General features: G+C 40.5%; 1 protein-coding gene and 1 pseudogene across 2 annotated transcripts; both read left to right on the top strand.

Moving 5' to 3' along the window:
* The first annotated feature begins 2,006 nt into the window (after nt 1–2,006).
* LOC138041158 (uncharacterized) lies at nt 2,007–8,900 on the top strand. 2 transcript variants are annotated; one of them, XM_068886925.1, is made up of 4 exons: nt 2,007–2,193; nt 3,093–3,157; nt 4,640–4,932; nt 7,545–8,900. In XM_068886925.1, exons 1-4 carry the CDS (start codon nt 2,133–2,135, stop codon nt 8,038–8,040), a joined length of 915 nt encoding a protein of 304 aa, XP_068743026.1. In that variant the 5' UTR covers nt 2,007–2,132; the 3' UTR covers nt 8,041–8,900. The 2 variants fall into 2 exon arrangements, with proteins under 2 accessions (XP_068743026.1, XP_068743028.1); XM_068886927.1 differs by lacking the exon at nt 2,007–2,193 and adding an exon at nt 2,478–2,893.
* A 2,669-nt stretch (nt 8,901–11,569) lies between these two features.
* On the top strand, nt 11,570–17,982 carry LOC138039888 (uncharacterized; annotated as a pseudogene).
* The last annotated feature ends 1,849 nt before the right edge of the window (nt 17,983–19,831 follow it).

Below are 19,831 nucleotides of genomic sequence, written 5' to 3'. Positions count from 1 at the left end.
AGAACTTGGAGATGAAAGAGTAGAAAAGTTCGCAAAACGTTCTGATTACTTTAGTGAGGTCTTGGGGCATTCAGCTCTTCTTCAAAATTCTGCAAGGACTGCGCTCACCCGGTCTACAGCAGTAAGTAAAGGAGCCAAAACGCGGGGCCGGGGGTCGGGGTCGGGGTGCCTTTTTTTTCCAATTTTTTTTTTTGTTTCAAGGTTTGTCGTTATTCTCCTGTACTGTTTTTTTCGAATGTTCGGCATCTTTCCTTCATTTATGGTGGAAATTAGTTAAAAACATTAAGGAAATTACGGAAGCTATAAAAAATTCTTAAGGGACATCTCAGTTTTTTTTCTCTAAAGCGGACTTTGTTTTTTTTGTGTTTTAAAATCGAAGTTGGTTTTTGCGAGCATCTGACTTAGTCTTTCCGAAAATCGGAGTTTGTTTTTCGAAATTAAGGTAATTTCCGAAAATGCTGAAATTAGAGTTTATGAAATATACGCCAACTGTCAGAAACACTGATGCTGGGAATTTCAGACTGAAATTTGGGTTTTTTTGGGGAATATATGCTAACTCCTAGAGACACTAAAGAGTCGCTGGGCTCCACACTGTAAAATATAATTTTAAGGTTTACTTCCTGAGGAAAAAGCGCGGGATGATCGTCACGCAGTCACGCTATGTTCTGTTTCATTTGAATTGTATTGCGGAAAAGGTTTTTAAGAAGTAAATATTAAAATGTGGTTTTAAAATGTGGAGCTCAGCGAGTCTTCAGTGTCTCTAGGAGTTCGCGTATATTCCCTACAAAAACTCCAATTTCAGTCTGAAATTCTCTTAAATAAAGATGTCCCTTTCGTAGCTTCTGTATGTTCCATATTTTTTGACTAATTTCCACCATAAATGAAGGAGAGATGCCGAACATTCGAATCTAACATTACAGGAGAATAACGTCAAAAATTGAAACAAAAAAATTTGGAAAAAAAAAGACACCCCGGCCCCGACCCCGGCCCCGACCCCGCGTTTTGGCTACTACCCAAATTTCGCGCTTTCATCTCGCACCTGCCCACGAGGCAAGGACGACGACGACGGCTACGAGAATGTTGTCTAAAAATATTATTTCCTGTTACTGTAATAATTTGGCGATTGCTCCAAGTCGCTTGGCAAGGAAAATGTGAATCCACATTGCAAGAATAAAATTGGTGAGAACGGTGTGGATATTTAGGGCCGGAAAATTGAAAATTGATCGTCAGGTGCTCTCGTCCTCCACATGACCTCAAATTTGATCATTTCACGTCGTTGTCAAGACGAGAACGGCAAAGAAATGTATCAAAAGGTAAAACGCACGTGCAGAGCGTGCAGAACTATTGTTTTTGCTAATTAAAGGGCCGGCGGCATTGGTGAACATAGGACTATTATTAGCTGACTTTCTCCACCCTTAAAATGGTCGCGTACAGCAAATGCCGAAACAATGCCAGTCTCCTAAAGTTTTTCATACGGTTTAGAATCATGATTTCAATAAGATTCGCAAAGTTTGTTGGTAATTTCCTTTATTATAAACAAAGTGAAAAGCATGCCAACCCTTGAGTGTGACAAATCTCAAAATTTATAAAAAAATTTGTCGTCAACACAGGCGACATTTTAAATAAAGCTGGCCTAAGGGACTTTTAATTTTTGACTAATTGAAGTTTGTTTAATTTAAAATCCGAAAAGAAGTAGTTTTATAGACTAAACATAGACGAACAAAACAAGAGGAGCGAATTAAGGCAACACTATCATAATTTTCGGTTTGTAGAACCCATTACATATGTACTGAAATTAAAAGGCCCATTTCTAATCTAAATATATTTCAAAGCGAGAGCTAAAAAAGACAAAAAGCAGTATCTTGAATATTTTCGGCAACAAAATTTAGTTTTCAGACACTTGAGTTTTATTACGATTCCGACAAACTGCAAACAATATTTTCTGAAACAGTCTCATCTAAAATTGTTGAATAATTCATGTACCAGTCGGAAACTCGACTCTTTTGGCAACGAGAAAACCTGATGTAATCCACTGGCTGAGGTTACAGATTATCCGATCAGAAAACCTCAGATAATTGCTGAGGTTGCGCTACACTCTGATACGAAACAGACTCGGTGCTTTTTAAATGTAAATGGGTGGAAAATCAACAAGGATTTTCATAGGAATCCTGGGCTGGGCTTGCTGTTTACATGGTAAGAAATAACTTGTAAAATAAAAATATTTTGACAATGAGAGGTGAAAACCGAAAATAGCACAGACAAAATGAGAGTCTTGTAGATAGATCTTCTTTCGAACCTAGTTCCTTGCTAACAATTATCACTTAGCTTAGTTGAATGCACCGCGCCAATTTTTTAATGTAGAAGGGCAATAATCAGAAGTTTTTAACCTGTTCTTTACGCTTCTTGAACAGTTGTTTGGTCACGTCAAGGGTTAATTGTTGGTAGTTATCTGCTCGGACGCACAAGACGCAGAGGCGGACAGTCTGCCAGCTTCGCTACTCCAGACTGACAAAAATCATCTTAATTCACTTTGCAAAGTAAACCAAAACTAGCCTTTGCCGGCGACACTTTTATATTAATCCCACCTGTAGAATTGCCAGCGAAGGAAGAATTCACTTGCCAAAACTGACGCTTTCGTTGCATTCGAAGTTTGACAGTTAAAAGCCAGAGGATACAAAACTTCTTGAAAGTTAAATGGGTCGTAGAAGTTTTTTTCTACAGATCGGCTTCACCACCAACAGGTTGGCTCGTTAAGGGTTCAGCTCCTGCCGGACCAAGTCCTTAAATAACTGAGGAGAAAGTAATGCATTTGTGATCACATCTACAAGACTTTCAAGTCTTCTGTGATAAGACTAAGCCGGCTATAAGGCGTATGTGCTGTCCGACAACCCAGGTTGGTGGCAACTTTGAAAACAAATGAAGGGGTACATGAGTTTCTCTTAAAGGAACTTTGGTGGTGTATCGTTGCCGGAAGTGAAACACGAAACTGAAATTTTGCAAGGAAACAGCAGTAGGCAACCGAATGGAAAAGCCTTTTCTATTTTCTTTTTTCTCACAGCTTCTTAATCTTTGTCTCTTTTGCAATTTTTAAGAAATCCTCTCAGCTCCTAACCCGGGTTCATTTATGAGCGCTCAACCGCCAAGTGCCATGAAAGTGGTATGTAACAATTTTATTTTAATAATTGTTTCATTATTTAAGATTATACAGGAGAAAGGAACACATACCGTGCATTTTACCTTTCGACACACCCATCCGAAAAATTGGTTTTTGCCCTGAGCGGGACTCGAACCCACGCCTCCCTGATTACTAGTCGGGCATGCTAAGCCACTACACCATCAAGGCTACCACGCTGGCAATGCAGCAGATTAATGAGATGACTTAGCAGCGTGGGGATCCCTAGGGCCCAACTTTCCTTCACTTGAGTGTGTATCCTTGCCTCTAACCATCTGGAAATAATGTTTGCAACCAAATGTATTCCCAATTTTTACAAAGATAGCATTTGTATCCGAAATAAATGATTTTCAGACTTAATTTCCAGGGCGCCGCCTTCCATGACGTGTTAGCGTTGCCCTGTTGTTATAATGGCTGAGGCCCCACTAGCGCTTGACATCGTTGTTAATGTATTTTTACAACGTATTTTTCCCAGCTGCTGTTAACACCAGTGTTAACACTAGATCAAGTTGTGCTAGGTTAGTTACGTGACGTCGTTAACGCGACCTCTACGCTAGCATCGAACTGGGTTCTGCTAAACGGTTTGTCAATCTCAAATGTAGAAAATTGCTCACCAGATAAGATCAGATAAACCGTGCTTTCAGAGTTGAAAACTTCGTTGAAAAATATGGTTTGGTTTTGCTGCGTTGCGTTGGCAACAAATTCTTACAATGATCTTAGGAAAATGGCCGGTCCCATTTGAAACCGCTTAACAACATTGTAACATCGTTGTTAACAGCGACAGTGGGACCTCAGCCAATTCAAAAGCTTTTTGTGTCAGAAAAATAAGGCAACTGTAAGACGTCACAATCATTCAAGATAGCGGCTCCCTGGAAATCTGAGAGAAAATAAGCGATTCTAAATTTACCTTTTCCTAATACATTCTTCCCTAAAAGCTTTTACTCGATGCAAAAAAAACGGTTCTGATGGACCATGGTAAAATCATGTTGCATGGGTACTGCGTAATGGAACTGAATCATTGCGTAGGGCGTAACTCAGGACAGCTTACATAAGGCGCCTCTGATAGCCTATGTGTAACCGGACCCCACGCCTCTGGCATCCAATGTACAATTCATGTAAGATCTCGGAGCACAGCAACACAGCCAGACGTAATTAGCTGTGAATCGATTTTGATGATGGAGGAAAGCCGGAGTAGGCAAACAAAGGTTGTGGTCCACCGTAACTCAGCCCATATACAATCGAAGAGGAGGGAGGCAAGGTTTATGACTAATTCCCCAGCATGACTCCCTAGAGTGTACAGTACGGGGTGTTCCCAGATAATCATCCACCCAGGTATTTGGTGATCAAACGGGAACCAGTGTGTTCCTCTGTACAAGTCGTACACTCGCTTCCCTTGTTTCTTCGTCTTGTTACACTGACAATATGAAGGACTAGCTTTCTAATTTCGCTGTCTCTTTTTCCCCACAGCTAAATTTGATAGTGTGTGAGGGACAGAAAGCCTATTTATCATGTCGAAGCATTTTCGATCAAATCAAAATTGTGGAAACCATGTACGGTCGTAAAAGTCCATCGATCTGTGTTCCTCCAATCGCTTCCTCTAACGCAATGTGTCAAGAAGAAGCAACACAAATCAACCACCAGATTAAGGATTTGTGCGAAGGAGAAACTGACTGCGAAATTGCTGCTAATAACAACTTTTTGGCTAAGGCTGGAACCACAATATGCCCTGATGTTTACAAATACTTGGACGTGAAGTACAGGTAACCAAAGTCAAGGTTAGATTTTAAAAAAAATCCGCGAAGTAAATGGAATTAAAACTAACCCACTCACACTCCATACGAATCACTGGTGCAGTTTCGGAGGTGAGAATAGAACATGTCACAGAGTCGTAACATTGGCTGTATTAGGGAGTTCAAATTTCTTTTACTCCGAAACCGCTTGTACCCAATTTATATACTTCGCCCTCATTGTGCGATGTGAACGAAACAGAATAATCGCGAAAGATTTGTGATAGTACATGTATATTTTTTGAGGTGACGTTTTCGATGACGCAATCGTCGTAGATCTATTTAAACTAAAGGACGTTGATGACGTTTCAGACTCATCAAACGCCTCAAAAAGGGGAAGGCACTTATGTTCGAGGGATAGCGTTTAAGGACGATCGCGCCAATTGTTTCTGCGCATCCTTACTGCGCACGTAAATGCACACGCCACGTCATACACGAGCGCGCACACTAAGTAATAAAATGAGAAATCATAGGGCAAAAGGCCATTGCTATAGCTTTGCCTGGATTTAACGGTCTTGGACGTTCGGTGACCCCTATTTTTCTTTCCAGAAACGGATTCTATTTACAATTATCTCCAGGTTGTCCAAAAATTAACAAAAAATCAATGTGGGAAGTTAAAAAAAAATTCAAGATTTCTGCTCACGGGACATCAAATCCTGCCATCTTGCGGCTGCAAGGCGCGTGAAACTGTGGTCGCTAAATGCGAACTTGATCTTTAAGGAACCTCACCAGTTGACTAAATTCACTTTATAAGTCCACTTAAACAATATTTGGCAGAGAAGATTTCACTTCAAAGATTTAATTGCAATATATTTGGGTTTACAGACACTGGCCTTATTCGCTAACGAAGCCCGATTTTGTCACATTTTGGGTGTTTTTCTGGGCATGTTCTCTCCAAAACGAAGTCGGTGCCCCCCATTTTTCTTTACATTTCTGACATAACTAACTCATCATCTTACAGTGGTAAAAGTTTCAGAAAAAAATCAATGTTGAAAAATTTTCGCGCGAACGTCCTTAAGGACGTTCGCGCCCAAAACGTTCCCACGTACAGATTTTTTTTATACTTGCCACGCAAAGGTAATGATCTACTTTTGCCAGAAAGGCAAAAAAATGGGGGGTCACCGTACTTGTTTTCGAGATCATGAGGTGCATTTTTAGAAGATTGCGTTACTTTAAGACGATCTTAGCTTACAACTGTCAGCAATAAAAAAGCTACATGAGTGAAATTTAGATCAGGTAAACGTACTCAGTTCAACATAACTAATATAACTAAATTAACCTTTGCAACTGATGTCTTTTTCTGAGGTGAAATAGACCTTGAAAAACGATACATATTAGTCTAAGAAAGAAAACTTCGGTCGCACGAGAGCATAAAAGGCCAAATATTTGTAACTTCTCACGTACAGATTTTTTTTGTTTTTTGTTAAAATGGACAAAATCAAGAAAGGAAGTGATCTACGGAAAGAAAAATGGGGGTCACCGAGCATTCAAGAGAGTAAAATCGCTGCGAAGTTCTCAAAGCGATTGTCTATTCGCACTGTCACGCCATTGCGTGACATTTCCGAGAAGACCTGGGTCCACAGCTATCCCATGATGCCACATACTTTCATTTTCCATTCTTGTGGAAAAATTTTTGCGCCTTTAGCATCGTGTTTACCTGTGGTCTACGATGCATGACGTGTGCGTGACATGTGCGAAAAGATGCGCAGTAGCAATGGGCGCAAACGTCCTTAAATGTACAATTTTCTAACAATGGAATATCAAATAACACCTAGACACACCTTGATTTCAGGTTTAGTTGGCCCAGCTCTAGTTTAGAACATCACTCTATTTCAGTTCGGGCGCAACCATGTGGTCAAACGACTCTTGATCATATCAACGGGAAATCGTTAAGCCGCTAGAGGTTAGCAAAGTCGTTTCATCACCCGATCGATTGGTGGTAAATTCTTTAGAGAGTTTAAGCACACCTGTGCCTGAATTACGGACGGTGAACGGAATTGGATCTATCACGATAAGAGCATCGTTTTAAAGCCCGTTTTAAAGGTCGCATTTTACATGTGCCAAATCTAATGCAAATGAGAAAAAACTATAGATTTTGCTCATTTGCATTAGATTCGGCACATGTAAAATGCGACGTTTAAAACGGGCCTAAAAGTAATGTTTAAAGTAATATTCTAAGCGTGGCCTATATATTGTTTTCACTCACGTGATCAGTAACCTTGTTTTCCCACCGAAACAAAAGGTAACGTTTGCATGATAATAGAGCTCAATTCCCGAAGGATTAGTTGGGTACAACAACATGACCGCCGTTCTATTGTTTAGGAACATCAACATGGCTGCCGTGAAGTCACGTGAAAACACTCTATTAAGAACCGTCCCGTCGGATTCTGATCTGAGAGGTTTAATTCCTCGATTAGTAGAAAAATGTCATGGCTTTAAATCGCTTAAAAGGCTTTAGGTATTTCCACGTATTCTATTAACTATCGTTTACTCCAACTACAAAGGAGATCTCTTGACTTAAATCAGCTAACTTTGTCAAGACTCGAGTGTAAACTCTGGTAATGGAGAGACGTTTTGTATCACAGGTGCATACCTCGCTCCGCCGATTTCAGTGAAGACAGCGCTTCAGAAACCTCAGAAAACAGCCAATCAGTGAGCGAAGTTATAGCAAGTAATGGAGGGGAAAGCCTGGGTTCTTCCTCATTTTACACCTCATCCTCTTCGTCATCATCCAAATCCGCTTCTGTACCGGAAATTACCGTCCAAGAATACACTCAGACCCAACCAGTTACGACTGCTACGTCACAAGCATCTGTCACTCCAATCAGCCACAAAGCAAACGGAGATGAAGTTACCGAGGAGTTTACCCGAACGGATAGTGCCCATGATACTGTAACAGAAACGTTTCCAAGTGGCCAAGCGTCATCCAAATCGACAGAAGTTAACGAGACGGTCAAAAAGTCAGAAACCCCTAAAGGGTCTGGAGAGGAGCAGAGTGAAGACGCCAGTGGTTCAGGGGAATGGGAAGGGATCAATCAACAACGAGACATTGTGTATGATATGGGCGAGAATTATCCTTAGCAAGGAGTCAGCTTCCACTGCTGCTCCCTCCGTCGTTAGCGTTTCACCTTCAAACTGAGCTTAGTAGGGGAATTTCCGAAAACAATGGTCGTTTTGTAATTTGCAGGCACACAACCAAGAAAAAGAGATCATCATTTTTTATAGTTTCACATCCGAATGCGACAACATATGAATCTGACTTTTAGATACTCTCTATTTAATACGTTAGTTTTGTCTTCAACTAATGATTCAGGTTATATTAAATTAATTAAGATAGAGTCTCTTTACTTTGAGAAACGGCTTACAGTTGAGATTAACGTTCTTTACGATGGCTACGAATCAAACTCCTGAAACGCCAAGTTCAGTCATCTCATGGCCCCAACCCCCTCTGAAGGATGGCCAGGCGAAAGACTCTCTCGACTGGCCACCCCTTAGAGGAAAGGGGGAGTTGGGGCGAGGAGACGGTTGACAGTTTAAAATTGCTAGGTTCAGCCTCGTTTTCATGACGAGTCCAACTGCTTCAGCCTCGTTTTCATGACGAGCCCAACTGCATGAGTTAGTTCTACCTTTAATTAAGTGAAAAGGAATTTCATCACCGAGGAAGACTTTGGACTCGTTTTGAAAAAGAAGTTAAGGTGATGTAAAAGGGTCAGCATGCACAAGACATCAAAGAGGTCAGGACCGGAGATCTCCTACACTGGATTTGTACAGCTACACAGAGATATTTTTGAAACGCGATGACGAGATGACGCCCTTACCAACAAAAAGACAGGCTGGAACATTCATCAAGTCACATAGGTAGCCAAATTGAATTGTCCTTCTTCATTGAACCTAACACGTCAACTGAAACCCATAGCAGAAATAAAGGATTAGAACTAGATTATTATCTTCGTCTTCTTCTGTGCTGATGACCGGCGTGACCATCACATCTCGACGCTAGAAAAATAAGATTTTGAACGTCATAGCCTCTCGCCATGCTAAATATCTTTCTCCCGGTTTTAAATAGGGAGGTTATGGGCGAGATGTTTTTGAGCCATGGATTCCATCCGGAAGTGAGCTGCTTTCCTTTTTAGCTTTTCTTGACAATGCAGCACCGTTGTATTACTAAGGGTGCGTTCGATTGACCCTATTCGGAATAAGAATACGTGGAGTGATAATTAAAAACGGTACGTTTGGCGTTTTGAAGCAACAAGGATAATAAAGATATGTTTAAAATAGCAATTTTAATTTGAATCTCCGTAAAAACGAAGGATTTCTAACTTCCAAAGACCGTATTCATAAATGGCGACTTAGCAATTATTCGTTTGTTTTTATGCTAACCATCCTCACTAGCCTCGTTAGCACGAACAAAATTCAAAATGATGATTAGCACAAAGACAAAATAATAATTTTTTGGCCGCGATTTATGAATATGGTCTCTTCCATGTATTCTTATTTGGGAATACGGTCAATCGAATGCACCCTAAGTATCTTTTCACTATTAGAAACCAATAGTTTAAGAATCTGCAAAAGTCCATTACCCAAGAGTAAGATTTACCCAAATTGTACTAGTCCCCATCAGCGTCAGAAAATTGTCTATTTTTAAACCAACTTTTGCGAGAATTTAAACAAAAGACCGAATCGGTCAATGTTTGTAAAAACGTAACCCTTCCTTGTAACTCAATGTTGTACCCATTTCAAACCCTTTGGAAATAAAACGTTTTGTTCCAGGTATTTCCATGCATTTAAATGTGAATGCCACATTATAATGCAAATGCAATACACAATGGTTGCGGTTCTCATTTGAGAGAAACATAGTGTAACACTGGTGTTGACACTACTCTGGTGTCTACTATCTGGTGTTTCAGTTGAATCCCTAGCTAATCCGAACACTGTACTATAGAATTCGATTTAAATTAACACTAGCGTTAACTTCCTAAATGCGACCGCAACTAATGAGTCTTAACCCCGGGCAGGAGCTCATCAAGAGGAGCCTCTATCTCCTCTAACTCCTTGAGTCAACCCTTTCCCGAATAAATTTATTTTTAGGAACAGGTTTTTCCCGCGAAAAGTATCATAATTCCCTTGACGCTGAGATAGCTCTGTTTTGATTGGCTTTTACAACAGTGAGCGTGCTGAATGTCCCAAGGGAGATTGGCTTTTACAACAGAGAGCGTGCTGAATCTCCTAAGGGAGGTGTTCTATAAATAAATCTACTCGGGAAAGGGTTGACTCCGAGGTCAAGTATGGGAGATAGAGGCTCCTCTTAATGAGCTCCTGCCCCGGGAGATCTGAATTTGGGTACAACATTAAGCTAAGTTAGCTGATTTGGTCTACTATTTTTTTTTACCGCAAAACTTGGTTTAAAAATAGACACTTTTCTGACGCTGATTGGGACAAACCTGACACCAGATTCTTACTCTTTGTGTCGGTTTATCCTCACAAAGGGGTTGGTGTTACCCAGGCATCACTAAGAATTTACTTGTAATAAAACCGGCTATTGCCAAAGCTTTACTTGCTGAATGATCATCTTGGCAATGTTCCGGACGGTTTTCTCTTGGAGCTAGATCTTTCATTCTTTCTAAATCTCATCACGCCGTGATTTGAAAGTTTTCAGACAGTAGGAGAAAAGGAGTTTCTCCTTTACTCCTACAAAATAATACTTTTAAGCCAAAGAAGAAAATAATGCTTGCAATCAGGTTTGATTGATTTTTATTTCATAAAAATGTATGAGAAAAAAATTGCTTCTTTCCTGGGAGCAGCTATCTTGAATAACGTGCCATTGTGGGCCGGTTATTCTGACACGAAGAGCTATTGTGCAATACGGGCAACTGTAACAAGTCACTTTTATTCAAGATAGAGTAAAAATATAAGCGATCATTAATTCATTTACTTGCAATACAAACGCCTTTTTAAAATTCCAATAAATTTGATTGTAAGTATTTTTTCCTGTAGTTAAAAGCTATTTTGTTTAGTTGGAGAGGAGGTTCTCTTTAATTAAGAGCTAAAATTTTGGCCGATTTTGTGCCAGTCCGTCTGCACTCGTGTAATCGGTTACTCACGTGACTGGCACAAAAGTACTTGCAACTTCTCAAGAAACTGATTTGGTGCTCCAGCATGGCGCATTTGGCATCGTTTTAGCTATCGATTTGGACACCATCGCCTCGACCATCCGAAGGTGGCGCGATGAACATGCATGAGAGCTGTCTTTGGCGGCAAGGTCGCCAGAAAAATGATGATCTGCGACGTCTCCGCCTGCGAAAATGCGTCGCGTTTCTTGCGATCACATTTCAAACCTCTCCTCCCGGCCCGCACAAATCCCACCAGCTGCGAGGCCTAACTTGACTTCGCAGAGCGTGAAGCGATTCACAGAGCACGAAGACGCGAAGATTGAATGCTCAATGAAGCGCTTGTCTAATGATGCTTTCAGTTTACAAAGGAACACCGCATTGTTTTATTTACGAGCCTAGGTAAGACTGCTGTTCGCGCAATCCGACCAGTCTTTTGTTGTTATGGTCACGGGTAGTAAAATTGCGTCACAACTATATTTAGAATTCTCCGCCATTACGAACTTTCTGACCTAGGAGCCATGTTGGAGACCACAATATAGGAGTTTTAATGAATGGTAATTAGCGATAATTCCTTATGTCATTCTGTTAATGCTGGATTTAAGAAATTAGTCTGACAATTTTTTCCCGCCATGCATTGATTGTCTCATTCGACGACAAGTGGCTTAAGTGTGAAACTCCATCAGACAATCTTTTGTCATTTCAAACCTGTTTAAAACGTAGATATTATTTGTGACGAATTTAATTCATTTTGTAGAGATATTTTAGGACCCTGCGGAGTCTGAAAGTTAAATAAAAATACTGGTAAGTGATATGTATTTTATTCCAATAGTTCTTAATTATTTTAATCCCTGAAATAAGATCACTGATACCCAACCGTAAACCCGTGATTTGCTAGATTGTTTGTTTTAAACCGAAACACGATAACCTCTACTTACTCTAATTACTTGTCGATTAAAACGATTTCTTCCTTTACCATATTAAACCGTTTTAATTTCTACATTTTAAGTCTTCTAATAACAACTTCAAACGCCCTTATTCGTGGTATGTTTAGATTTTTCTGTGCACCTCACGGTGAAAATGTTTCGCGGGTACCAGGGGTTTGGTCGAAGGAGTAAAGTGTTTGTGCCAATTAAATGTAAACAATGGCGTGGTGACCATGATCTGAAAATGTCTCTGAACTACAGGTACGGTGGACAGCTGTTATAAATGACATATACTCATGAAGTCAAGCGAGTGACGAGTGCAAATGACAAACAAACATAACGCGGAGTGTAAAGCTTGACTGTCCTCTTAAACACAGTTGTTACTACAGTAATTTTCGGCACTCTGTATTCAATATTCAAAATGCTTCCTTGTCCTTGAAGTCTTTCTAATTTTTAACTTTTCTAACTTTATTTACAAACAGTCATAATTATACAAACAAGACCATGATGGCCCGCAGTTAGCATTGCTATTCTAGGCGGGCCACTTACATTGCGACATTATAACTGGCTCTCACAAGTAAACAAAAGACACTTCAAAATTTACAAGAATTACGCAAACAAGAATTACACAAACAAACGCCTTGTACATAAGAGAAAATAATTTTTTTTACCCTAATCCTGGATTATGTTAATCGGCTTTTGAACAACCGGGCCCTGGCTTTAATTCTTAATATCTGCATCTTTAACACAGTCACCAACGGGCCTATCGTATGTTGACTTAAGCCAAATGACTGGTTTTACTGCGACACCATCAAGCAAAATTTTCGCACAAGCAACACACAAACTCTGTTGTGTCTTGTTCATTGGAACCTTTTATGAGAACAAAAGACTAATTTAACGACAAGTAATTCATGCACCTGTGAAGGTTGCTCGTACTTTTCCTCGCGTCGACAATGAAGACAGGTTTCTATCTCGCGAATGGTTTTGTTTTTAATATTTTTGCATGACAGTTACATCAAATTTATACAATTGGGCTTGTATAAAAATATATTTCTTACGGAAAGCAGCAAATAGAAAATTGCGCATGTATCTGTGATTTTGATCCAATTCCTGTATCAATCGAACGTTTCCAATTGCAATTTGTTATGCCTTTGTACCCATGTGTATAATACTTCGTTTGTGGCTTAAATTAAAAACTCTGTTTCGATCCTTTGCTGTTTGTTAATTATACCATTTCATTTACCCTGAGTCAAACCTGAGCTGAACCAAACCCAAGCCATTTACACTCCGGAAGGCCATGTTTGTGCAACCACAGCTATTTTTTAGCTGTTCTCGCCTTGAAAACGACGTGATATCACCAAACTTGGGGTTATGTGTAGGACGCGAGAACCCGACGATAAATTTCCAATTCTCCCTTCACTGAACCGCAACACTGTCCTCACCAATTTTGTTCCAAGAACGTTTTGCACACACCTTCCATGCCGAACGACTTCGGAATAATCGCGAAGTGATAGGAATAACGCGAATTTTTTGCATAACGTTCTCGTTGCCGTCGTCGGCGTCCTTGATTAAGCTCCCTGATTGATCTCGGAATTTCAGGTCTTCAATGAGTATTTTACATTTGACTGGAATATTTTGCCACCATTGTGACATCCGTTCCTGCTGAGTTCAGTTGAGATTTTAGTCATGACGAAACTTCGGGAGGTCCAGTACGACATATTCATGTTTTCTCTTTCCAGGAAGTTTTGTTCCAGCGGAAGACCAGTATGTGGTTCCTGGGTTTTCTAGTTATTGGTTTATCCAGCGTGCAAAGTTCCTTCATTGGTGAGTTAAAACTGAAGTCTTGAATTAGAGCTTTGACCCAGATAAGGGTCTGGTTTGTGTTTCTCGAATGTTAAAGTGTCCCTGTGATAAAAAAAATAATAATAACTTCGTTTTTTGCTTCAGATTTTGAAAGTGTTTGCTTAACATCTGACTGGCAAAATTTGAGGTTTTATTTGTATCCAAAGGCCGTTTACTTTGAGTGTAAGTTTTGGAATTCACGGTCCGCCATTACTCACGTTCAAAACTGACTGATTGGACTCCAGGGAAGTGACGTCAAAGGCTGACTAGCTCAATATTCAGCCAGTGAATGCAGCTTATTAAATAAGTATGCAAAACTCGAGTATAAAAGTCTAAAAGCCCAAAACTCCCGTGCTGCATATTAATTCTGCGGCGTACACGGGCATTGCATTCTGAAACTAGCGAGCCTTTGACGTCATTTTCTCTTCGATCCAGCTCTCTTAGTAATGGCGGACCATTAAACACGAAAATTCCAGTTGAACTAAACAGGTGTCTTTTTAAAATCAAGGCTTAAAACTTCGATCGCTTAGTGTTTAGTTAACATAGTTTTGAAATCCAAAGAAAAATAAGAATTGATTTTTTTGGTCACAGGGCACTTTAAACCCTCGAAACTTTCCATGATTGTCGCTAAGTCCTCTTTATCTTCAAAAGGAAAAGGTTACAAGGCACGAGACGATTATTTTCTCTTTTGATTCTCTTGACACTAATGTCAGAGGATCGCATGCAGTTTTCATCTTTTCCAGGAGATCGTAACCTTCCGCTTAAAACGGCTATGCCACGCAGTTTTGTTCTTGCTGTAAACGGAAAAAATTCAATGGAAAATGATTTTGCGGTTTGCTCGGCTATGAAGAGATCATGAAGCTCATCTCTGTTGCTGTGTTATAATTGAAATGATATGCTGTCATAACATACGCTGTGATCATTAGTTCGAGCCACGTGCCTTAGAGCAGCTCAAAGCACGGAGCTAAAGTCAGCATTCGTTATTTACATTATCTGATTAGCTCAGGTTGACGTGCATTTCAACAGTCCAATGAATTGTGCTGACGAACCAAAGAGACTGATAAATGGTCCTTTGACAGGAAAAATTTGCAGAAAACTAACGCCTTCAATTGCATGTTTGAGGAACATAAAAAAAATCCTTTACGGTGCTTGGTTCTACGAAGGAACACGAACCGTCAGAGCAAAGCACAGTTAAGGATTTTTATTTGTTAATTACCTGATACAAATTTTGTTGTTCACAACAGGAAGTTGCCCTGGGAGATGTTCTCCACAATGTTATCCCACATGTAGCCCTTATTGCTGCTACATGCTCAGCAATCACCACTGCAGCAACAAATACTGCAACGTCGTCCACAGCAGCAGCAGCAGCAGTTGCAGCAACAGTTTTACTTTAGGCCGGCTCTCAGTCAGCTCCTTCGCCATCTCAGTACTCCAAATTTTCCAGCAGCTTTTCCCCCCCAGCCTTTGCTCTCGCTCCTGCACCCTCTGTAGCGCCTCTTCCACCACCTCCCCCTCCCCTCCCCCTCCCCCTCCGCCTCCCCCCGCCCCCTCCCTGTCCAGCAGACTGTCCAAAGGAGTGCTATCCTCGCTGTTCTATCGAATGTTGTGCTCCTAAACTCCACCAATGCCGTTATATTTAAAGAGGAACAGTCGTGGGCAGTTGCTTGTGAGGGGCACAACTGAAGATCAGATGCCCTAACAAGTAAGAGACCACGCAACTTAAAGGGAACTCCCCTTCAACAAACAAGTAACTTTAAATCACAAGAAATAACCGTTACAGTCAAGTTAGTCTAAAGTATTTTTAAAGAAAGTGTTTGTATCCGAAATAAAAAGTTTTAGAATCGCCTACTTTTGTTTTCAAATTTGCGGGCCCCGCGTCTTGAATAATTGTGACGTGTTTACGGTTGCCCTATTGTTATTAGTCAAAAGCTCTTTTGTGTCAAAACAATAGGGCAACCGTAAAAAGTTACAATTATTCAAGATGGCTGCGCCCTGCGAAATTTGAAAGTGAAAATAAGCGATTTAAAATTCACTTTTCTTGATGTAAACACTGTTTTTAAACAAGGTTCGAACAAATTTGTATGTAAACATAATTTCCTTCGGTTTAAACTTTTTTCCGTAAAGAGTGGTGGTTTCCCTTTAAACTTAGTCTTACGCGGCACAAGCAGTTCTTAAAATGCTCTCGTCTGCTCATGTTTGAAAATGGTCTCCGGAAATAACAAAAATTCTCTCACTTTTCTTTTAATTCTTATTGGTCAGTTGATGTGAAAGTGGATCGTGCGGTCACGGTAACAAGAGATAAAAATAACCTTCGCAGCCTAGGCGCGATCTAAAAAATAGATTGTCAAATATTATCATGGAGTACATATTCTCTTGTCTTATGTAGCTATGCTTAGCCAATCAGAAACCGTCCGAAAATCACATGACTTGATCACCCCTTTTTTCCTTCCTTTTTGTCTTAACATGAACTTGCCGCTTTTCGATTGGTTTCTTATCTGTGGCTGTTGTGATTGGCTGAGTGGAATAAGTGATGTCATTCAATTAAATTTTTTTAGTGCGGTTTTCAATTGAGTGTCGAAAGTAACAAGCGAATTGCTTTGGGTTATGATTACTTCACTCAGTGATTGGTTCAATGTCTCGCGCCACTTTTTCACCAATCAGAAGTGAAACCAAAGCCAATGATGGCTCGTGCGTGCACATTTTTCCCAGTGCTTGTGTCGGCTATGTGTAATTACTTCAAGTTTTGATTGGCTTACCGGATTGTCTCCGTTCTTTTTTTGATTGGCCAAAGTAATTACTTTGGTTTTGGTTTTACGACACTCGATTGAAATCGCTCTAGTTGATCCGTGAAATAATGTATAATTCTCTCGGTCTTTCCTAGGTATGATAGCATCGCCATTTACAGCACCTTCTATGGAAGATGACAACTCTACTTGCCAGCACAAAATTCTCCCCTCTAAGGGTCACTGCGTGCAGCAAGAGCAAAGGGTCAACACAAAATTGTACGACCTGTGTCAAGGGGAAAATAAGTGTACTGTCGCAACTACTAATTCTTTTCTTGGAGAGAAGAACTCCATTATTTGCCCTGATGTTTATAAATACGCGAGGATTATCTACCGCTGCATACAGCATCCAAAGATTGTGCCGGTGAGTAGGATAACTCCTGTTGATCGATAGTCAACTCTTTGGCAATAGATTCTGGACACTTCCTGTTAATTGCGATCTCCTTTCGGAAGAGCGGAGTAAAGTCTCTTTTGCTTTTGCCATCACCGCTCTATTAAATTTTTCCATCGACCACGTCTACAGAAGAATAGTTAATAAGATGATTTGCTTCCGATATTTGGTGTCAATTTAGCCTATGATTTTGCGTTTATCTGAGGTAACGTTGTATTTAGTTGTATGTAATAAGCATTCTCATTACTTCTAACATTTCGTTTATTGTCATTTAGACTGTAGTGTGACGAGGAGTCGCGCTAAATGTAATTTTAAATATATCATTTAAATACCTCAATTTTGCCTTGACTCATTCGCTTTGAATGAGGTGATCCGTTGGGATTGAAGCAACGACCTTCCGCTCTATAGTCCAATGCTCTACCGAATGTGCAAGTTGTCCCTGATGTTTAGACAGCATTAGCGCTGTAGTCATCGTCACTTTTGCTTAGCTCTTTATCAGTATTCCAAATCAAAAACTCATGTGAGTTACAAAGTATTAAAACTTGTTTTTGTTCCTTTTCAGGTTTCTTCTTTACCCTGTCACAAACCATACAAGTGGTTTTCGCCAAGAATGCGACATAACCTGCTGTTCTCCTCCACACCCCCGCCTTCTCCGCCGCGTCCCATCATTCCACCGACGGGTCCAGGGGGCTTGTTCAGCAAAACATGCTCTCCCAACCTGTTCCAAGAGCCTGCTGCCGCTCCTCCCCCCTCCCTCCTCCCGCCTAAGACTGCAAACCATATTTATTACCCCATGCCCTCCTCCCGCGGCCCCAAGCAGTTACTTCAAGGTGTCCCCGGATCTTGTCCCGCCATTTGCGCACCTCTGTTGTATCCGTTCAATGCTGCATCACTCGTGAGCGTTGCGCCAACAGAATGCCATCAGACCACTGACACGTACTCGGCGCCTCAGGTTGCAGCTCAAGCGTCAATGAAGATTCCCAGGATTAATTACCCAATCTGCTCCAGAAAAATAACTACCATAATTATACTACAGGCAGAATGCCCAGTATGCGCGAGCACGAAATCACAATACCAGAATCCATACTCGAGATACTCAGATTTTATGGAAGGCCCTCCAATAGATATTGGTCGAAGTACCAAAATCTCAAAGGCTATCGTTATCAAGGATAGTTGTAGAAAACAATTACACTTGTAATTTTTGAAAGGAAAAGTTGAAGGTATACGAAAGGGCAGAACGTTGTTGTTGAATCTCAGTGGAATGGGACTGGATCTTTGCACCATTGTTGCAAACTTTCCTGTTGGTGTACTTTGGACCTTAGTACATGACAGAATTCTAACGAAAATCCACAGACGATTGGAGAATTATATTTTTAGTTTGTCTGTCTCTCTCCCACGTATTTTTTTGTGGCTTTTTACCTCAAGCTACACAAAACTGTAACTTTCAATTTTCTAATTGGTCCTGCCTGCCTAACCCAGAAAACGTTCAAGAACATTCAAATCTTTCGTCCGTCGGTGTCGCACCCTGTTGTTATCACAAACAATCAAAGTCATCTCTTATTGCCCACCGTTTTCTGTTTCCATTGGTATGAGCACGTCGAATACCAGAGCTTCTGCCTATCTGTGCGCATTTTTGAAAAAAAGACCCGACGCTTTTGCTGACCAGATTGGTTGAAACAGTGGAAGACGAAAAATTGGAGCACATGACACAGGCTAAATTTACCACAACGTTTTGTCCGACCGTTTTAAGAGCCAAAAGTAATAATATAATTATTAAAAGATTTGTAGAGACAAATCAGTTTCTGGAACCGAATAATAAACCAATACCACTACTTCAAGCAGAGATTTTCACAACTCGAAGTGTACATAACATTCACATCCTTGCATTTACTGTGTTTTCAAATCTTTATTGATCGCTGATCTATTTTGCTCTGTTATCTGAAATAGCATAAAACGAAAGTGAAATGAACTTGAGTTCTGCATAACTGAAAATTAAAGCACGCTCTTGGTACTATGCCCAACCGAAGCCAATGAACTCGTTGCGTTAAGCCGAAAGTTCCCACGGAATTCTCCGTTCGAACCACCAATGAAAACCAACCTGAATTCTCAACGTGGTCTGCCATGGACATCCAACATACACCCTCAACACCACTTGTACCATATTGGACCTCCGATTAAAAGCAAACTCGACTAAATTTAATACGGGGTCTGCCTGTGGCCATCCCCACCATAGCTATAATAATAGTTCGTTGTGCCATTAATTTAACCTTATTGATGGTGTACAGAAACCTATGCAGTAAATTTTTTCTTTTGGATTGCAATTCTATTATTATGCAAAACTTCTGGTTTTGGTACACAACATGACCGTCGTCATTCACGTGGATGCAAATCCAAGAATTGGAACTTTGCTGGCACGCGGCTCATAATATGAGTCTGTTACGAGCTGTCAACTAAATTTCTATTCAAAGCCTCCTCATCTCCATTTCCTTCTCTGTCATATAAAAAACTGTTATAATAGGACAAGTGAACTTTTGCGTTTACTCTTGTCAAGTAATCCCTGAGCGTACTGTGCTTTGAAACAAACTGAATAAATAGTTTTTTTTTGAAAAGGTTTTCCGATATGTTTCTGTTGCCTGGTAGCAGAATGTAGCTGGATGTAATCATCCAAATATTTTGAAAATGAGTCAGAATGACCTCTCTCCAACGCTTGTGGCGCGGTGTCCTTCAGGGTTAGTGCGTCTCGACTCCGGATCGAGTGGTCTCGGGTTCGGGGCCTGGCCATGGGCATTGTCGTTGTGTTGTTGGGCAAGACACTTTACTCCC

The sequence above is a fragment of the Montipora capricornis genome, chromosome 3 (assembly GCF_036669925.1).
Source record: "Montipora capricornis isolate CH-2021 chromosome 3, ASM3666992v2, whole genome shotgun sequence".
In the NCBI taxonomy this organism is placed as follows: domain Eukaryota; kingdom Metazoa; phylum Cnidaria; class Anthozoa; order Scleractinia; family Acroporidae; genus Montipora; species Montipora capricornis.
Note: the sequence above shows the minus strand (reverse complement) of the source record. Positions and strands in the feature narration are given on the sequence as shown.

Bases quoted from the DNA above. Each gene is read 5' to 3' on its own strand.
- LOC138041158 (XM_068886925.1), top strand. From the start codon at position 2,133: ATGGGTGGAAAATCAACAAGGATTTTCATAGGAATCCTGGGCTGGGCT. The intron at 2,194-3,092 runs GTAAGAAATAAC...GCAATTTTTAAG, and splicing joins CTGGGCTTGCTGTTTACATG to AAATCCTCTCAGCTCCTAAC. The intron at 4,933-7,544 runs GTAACCAAAGTC...TTTGTATCACAG, and splicing joins TACTTGGACGTGAAGTACAG to GTGCATACCTCGCTCCGCCG.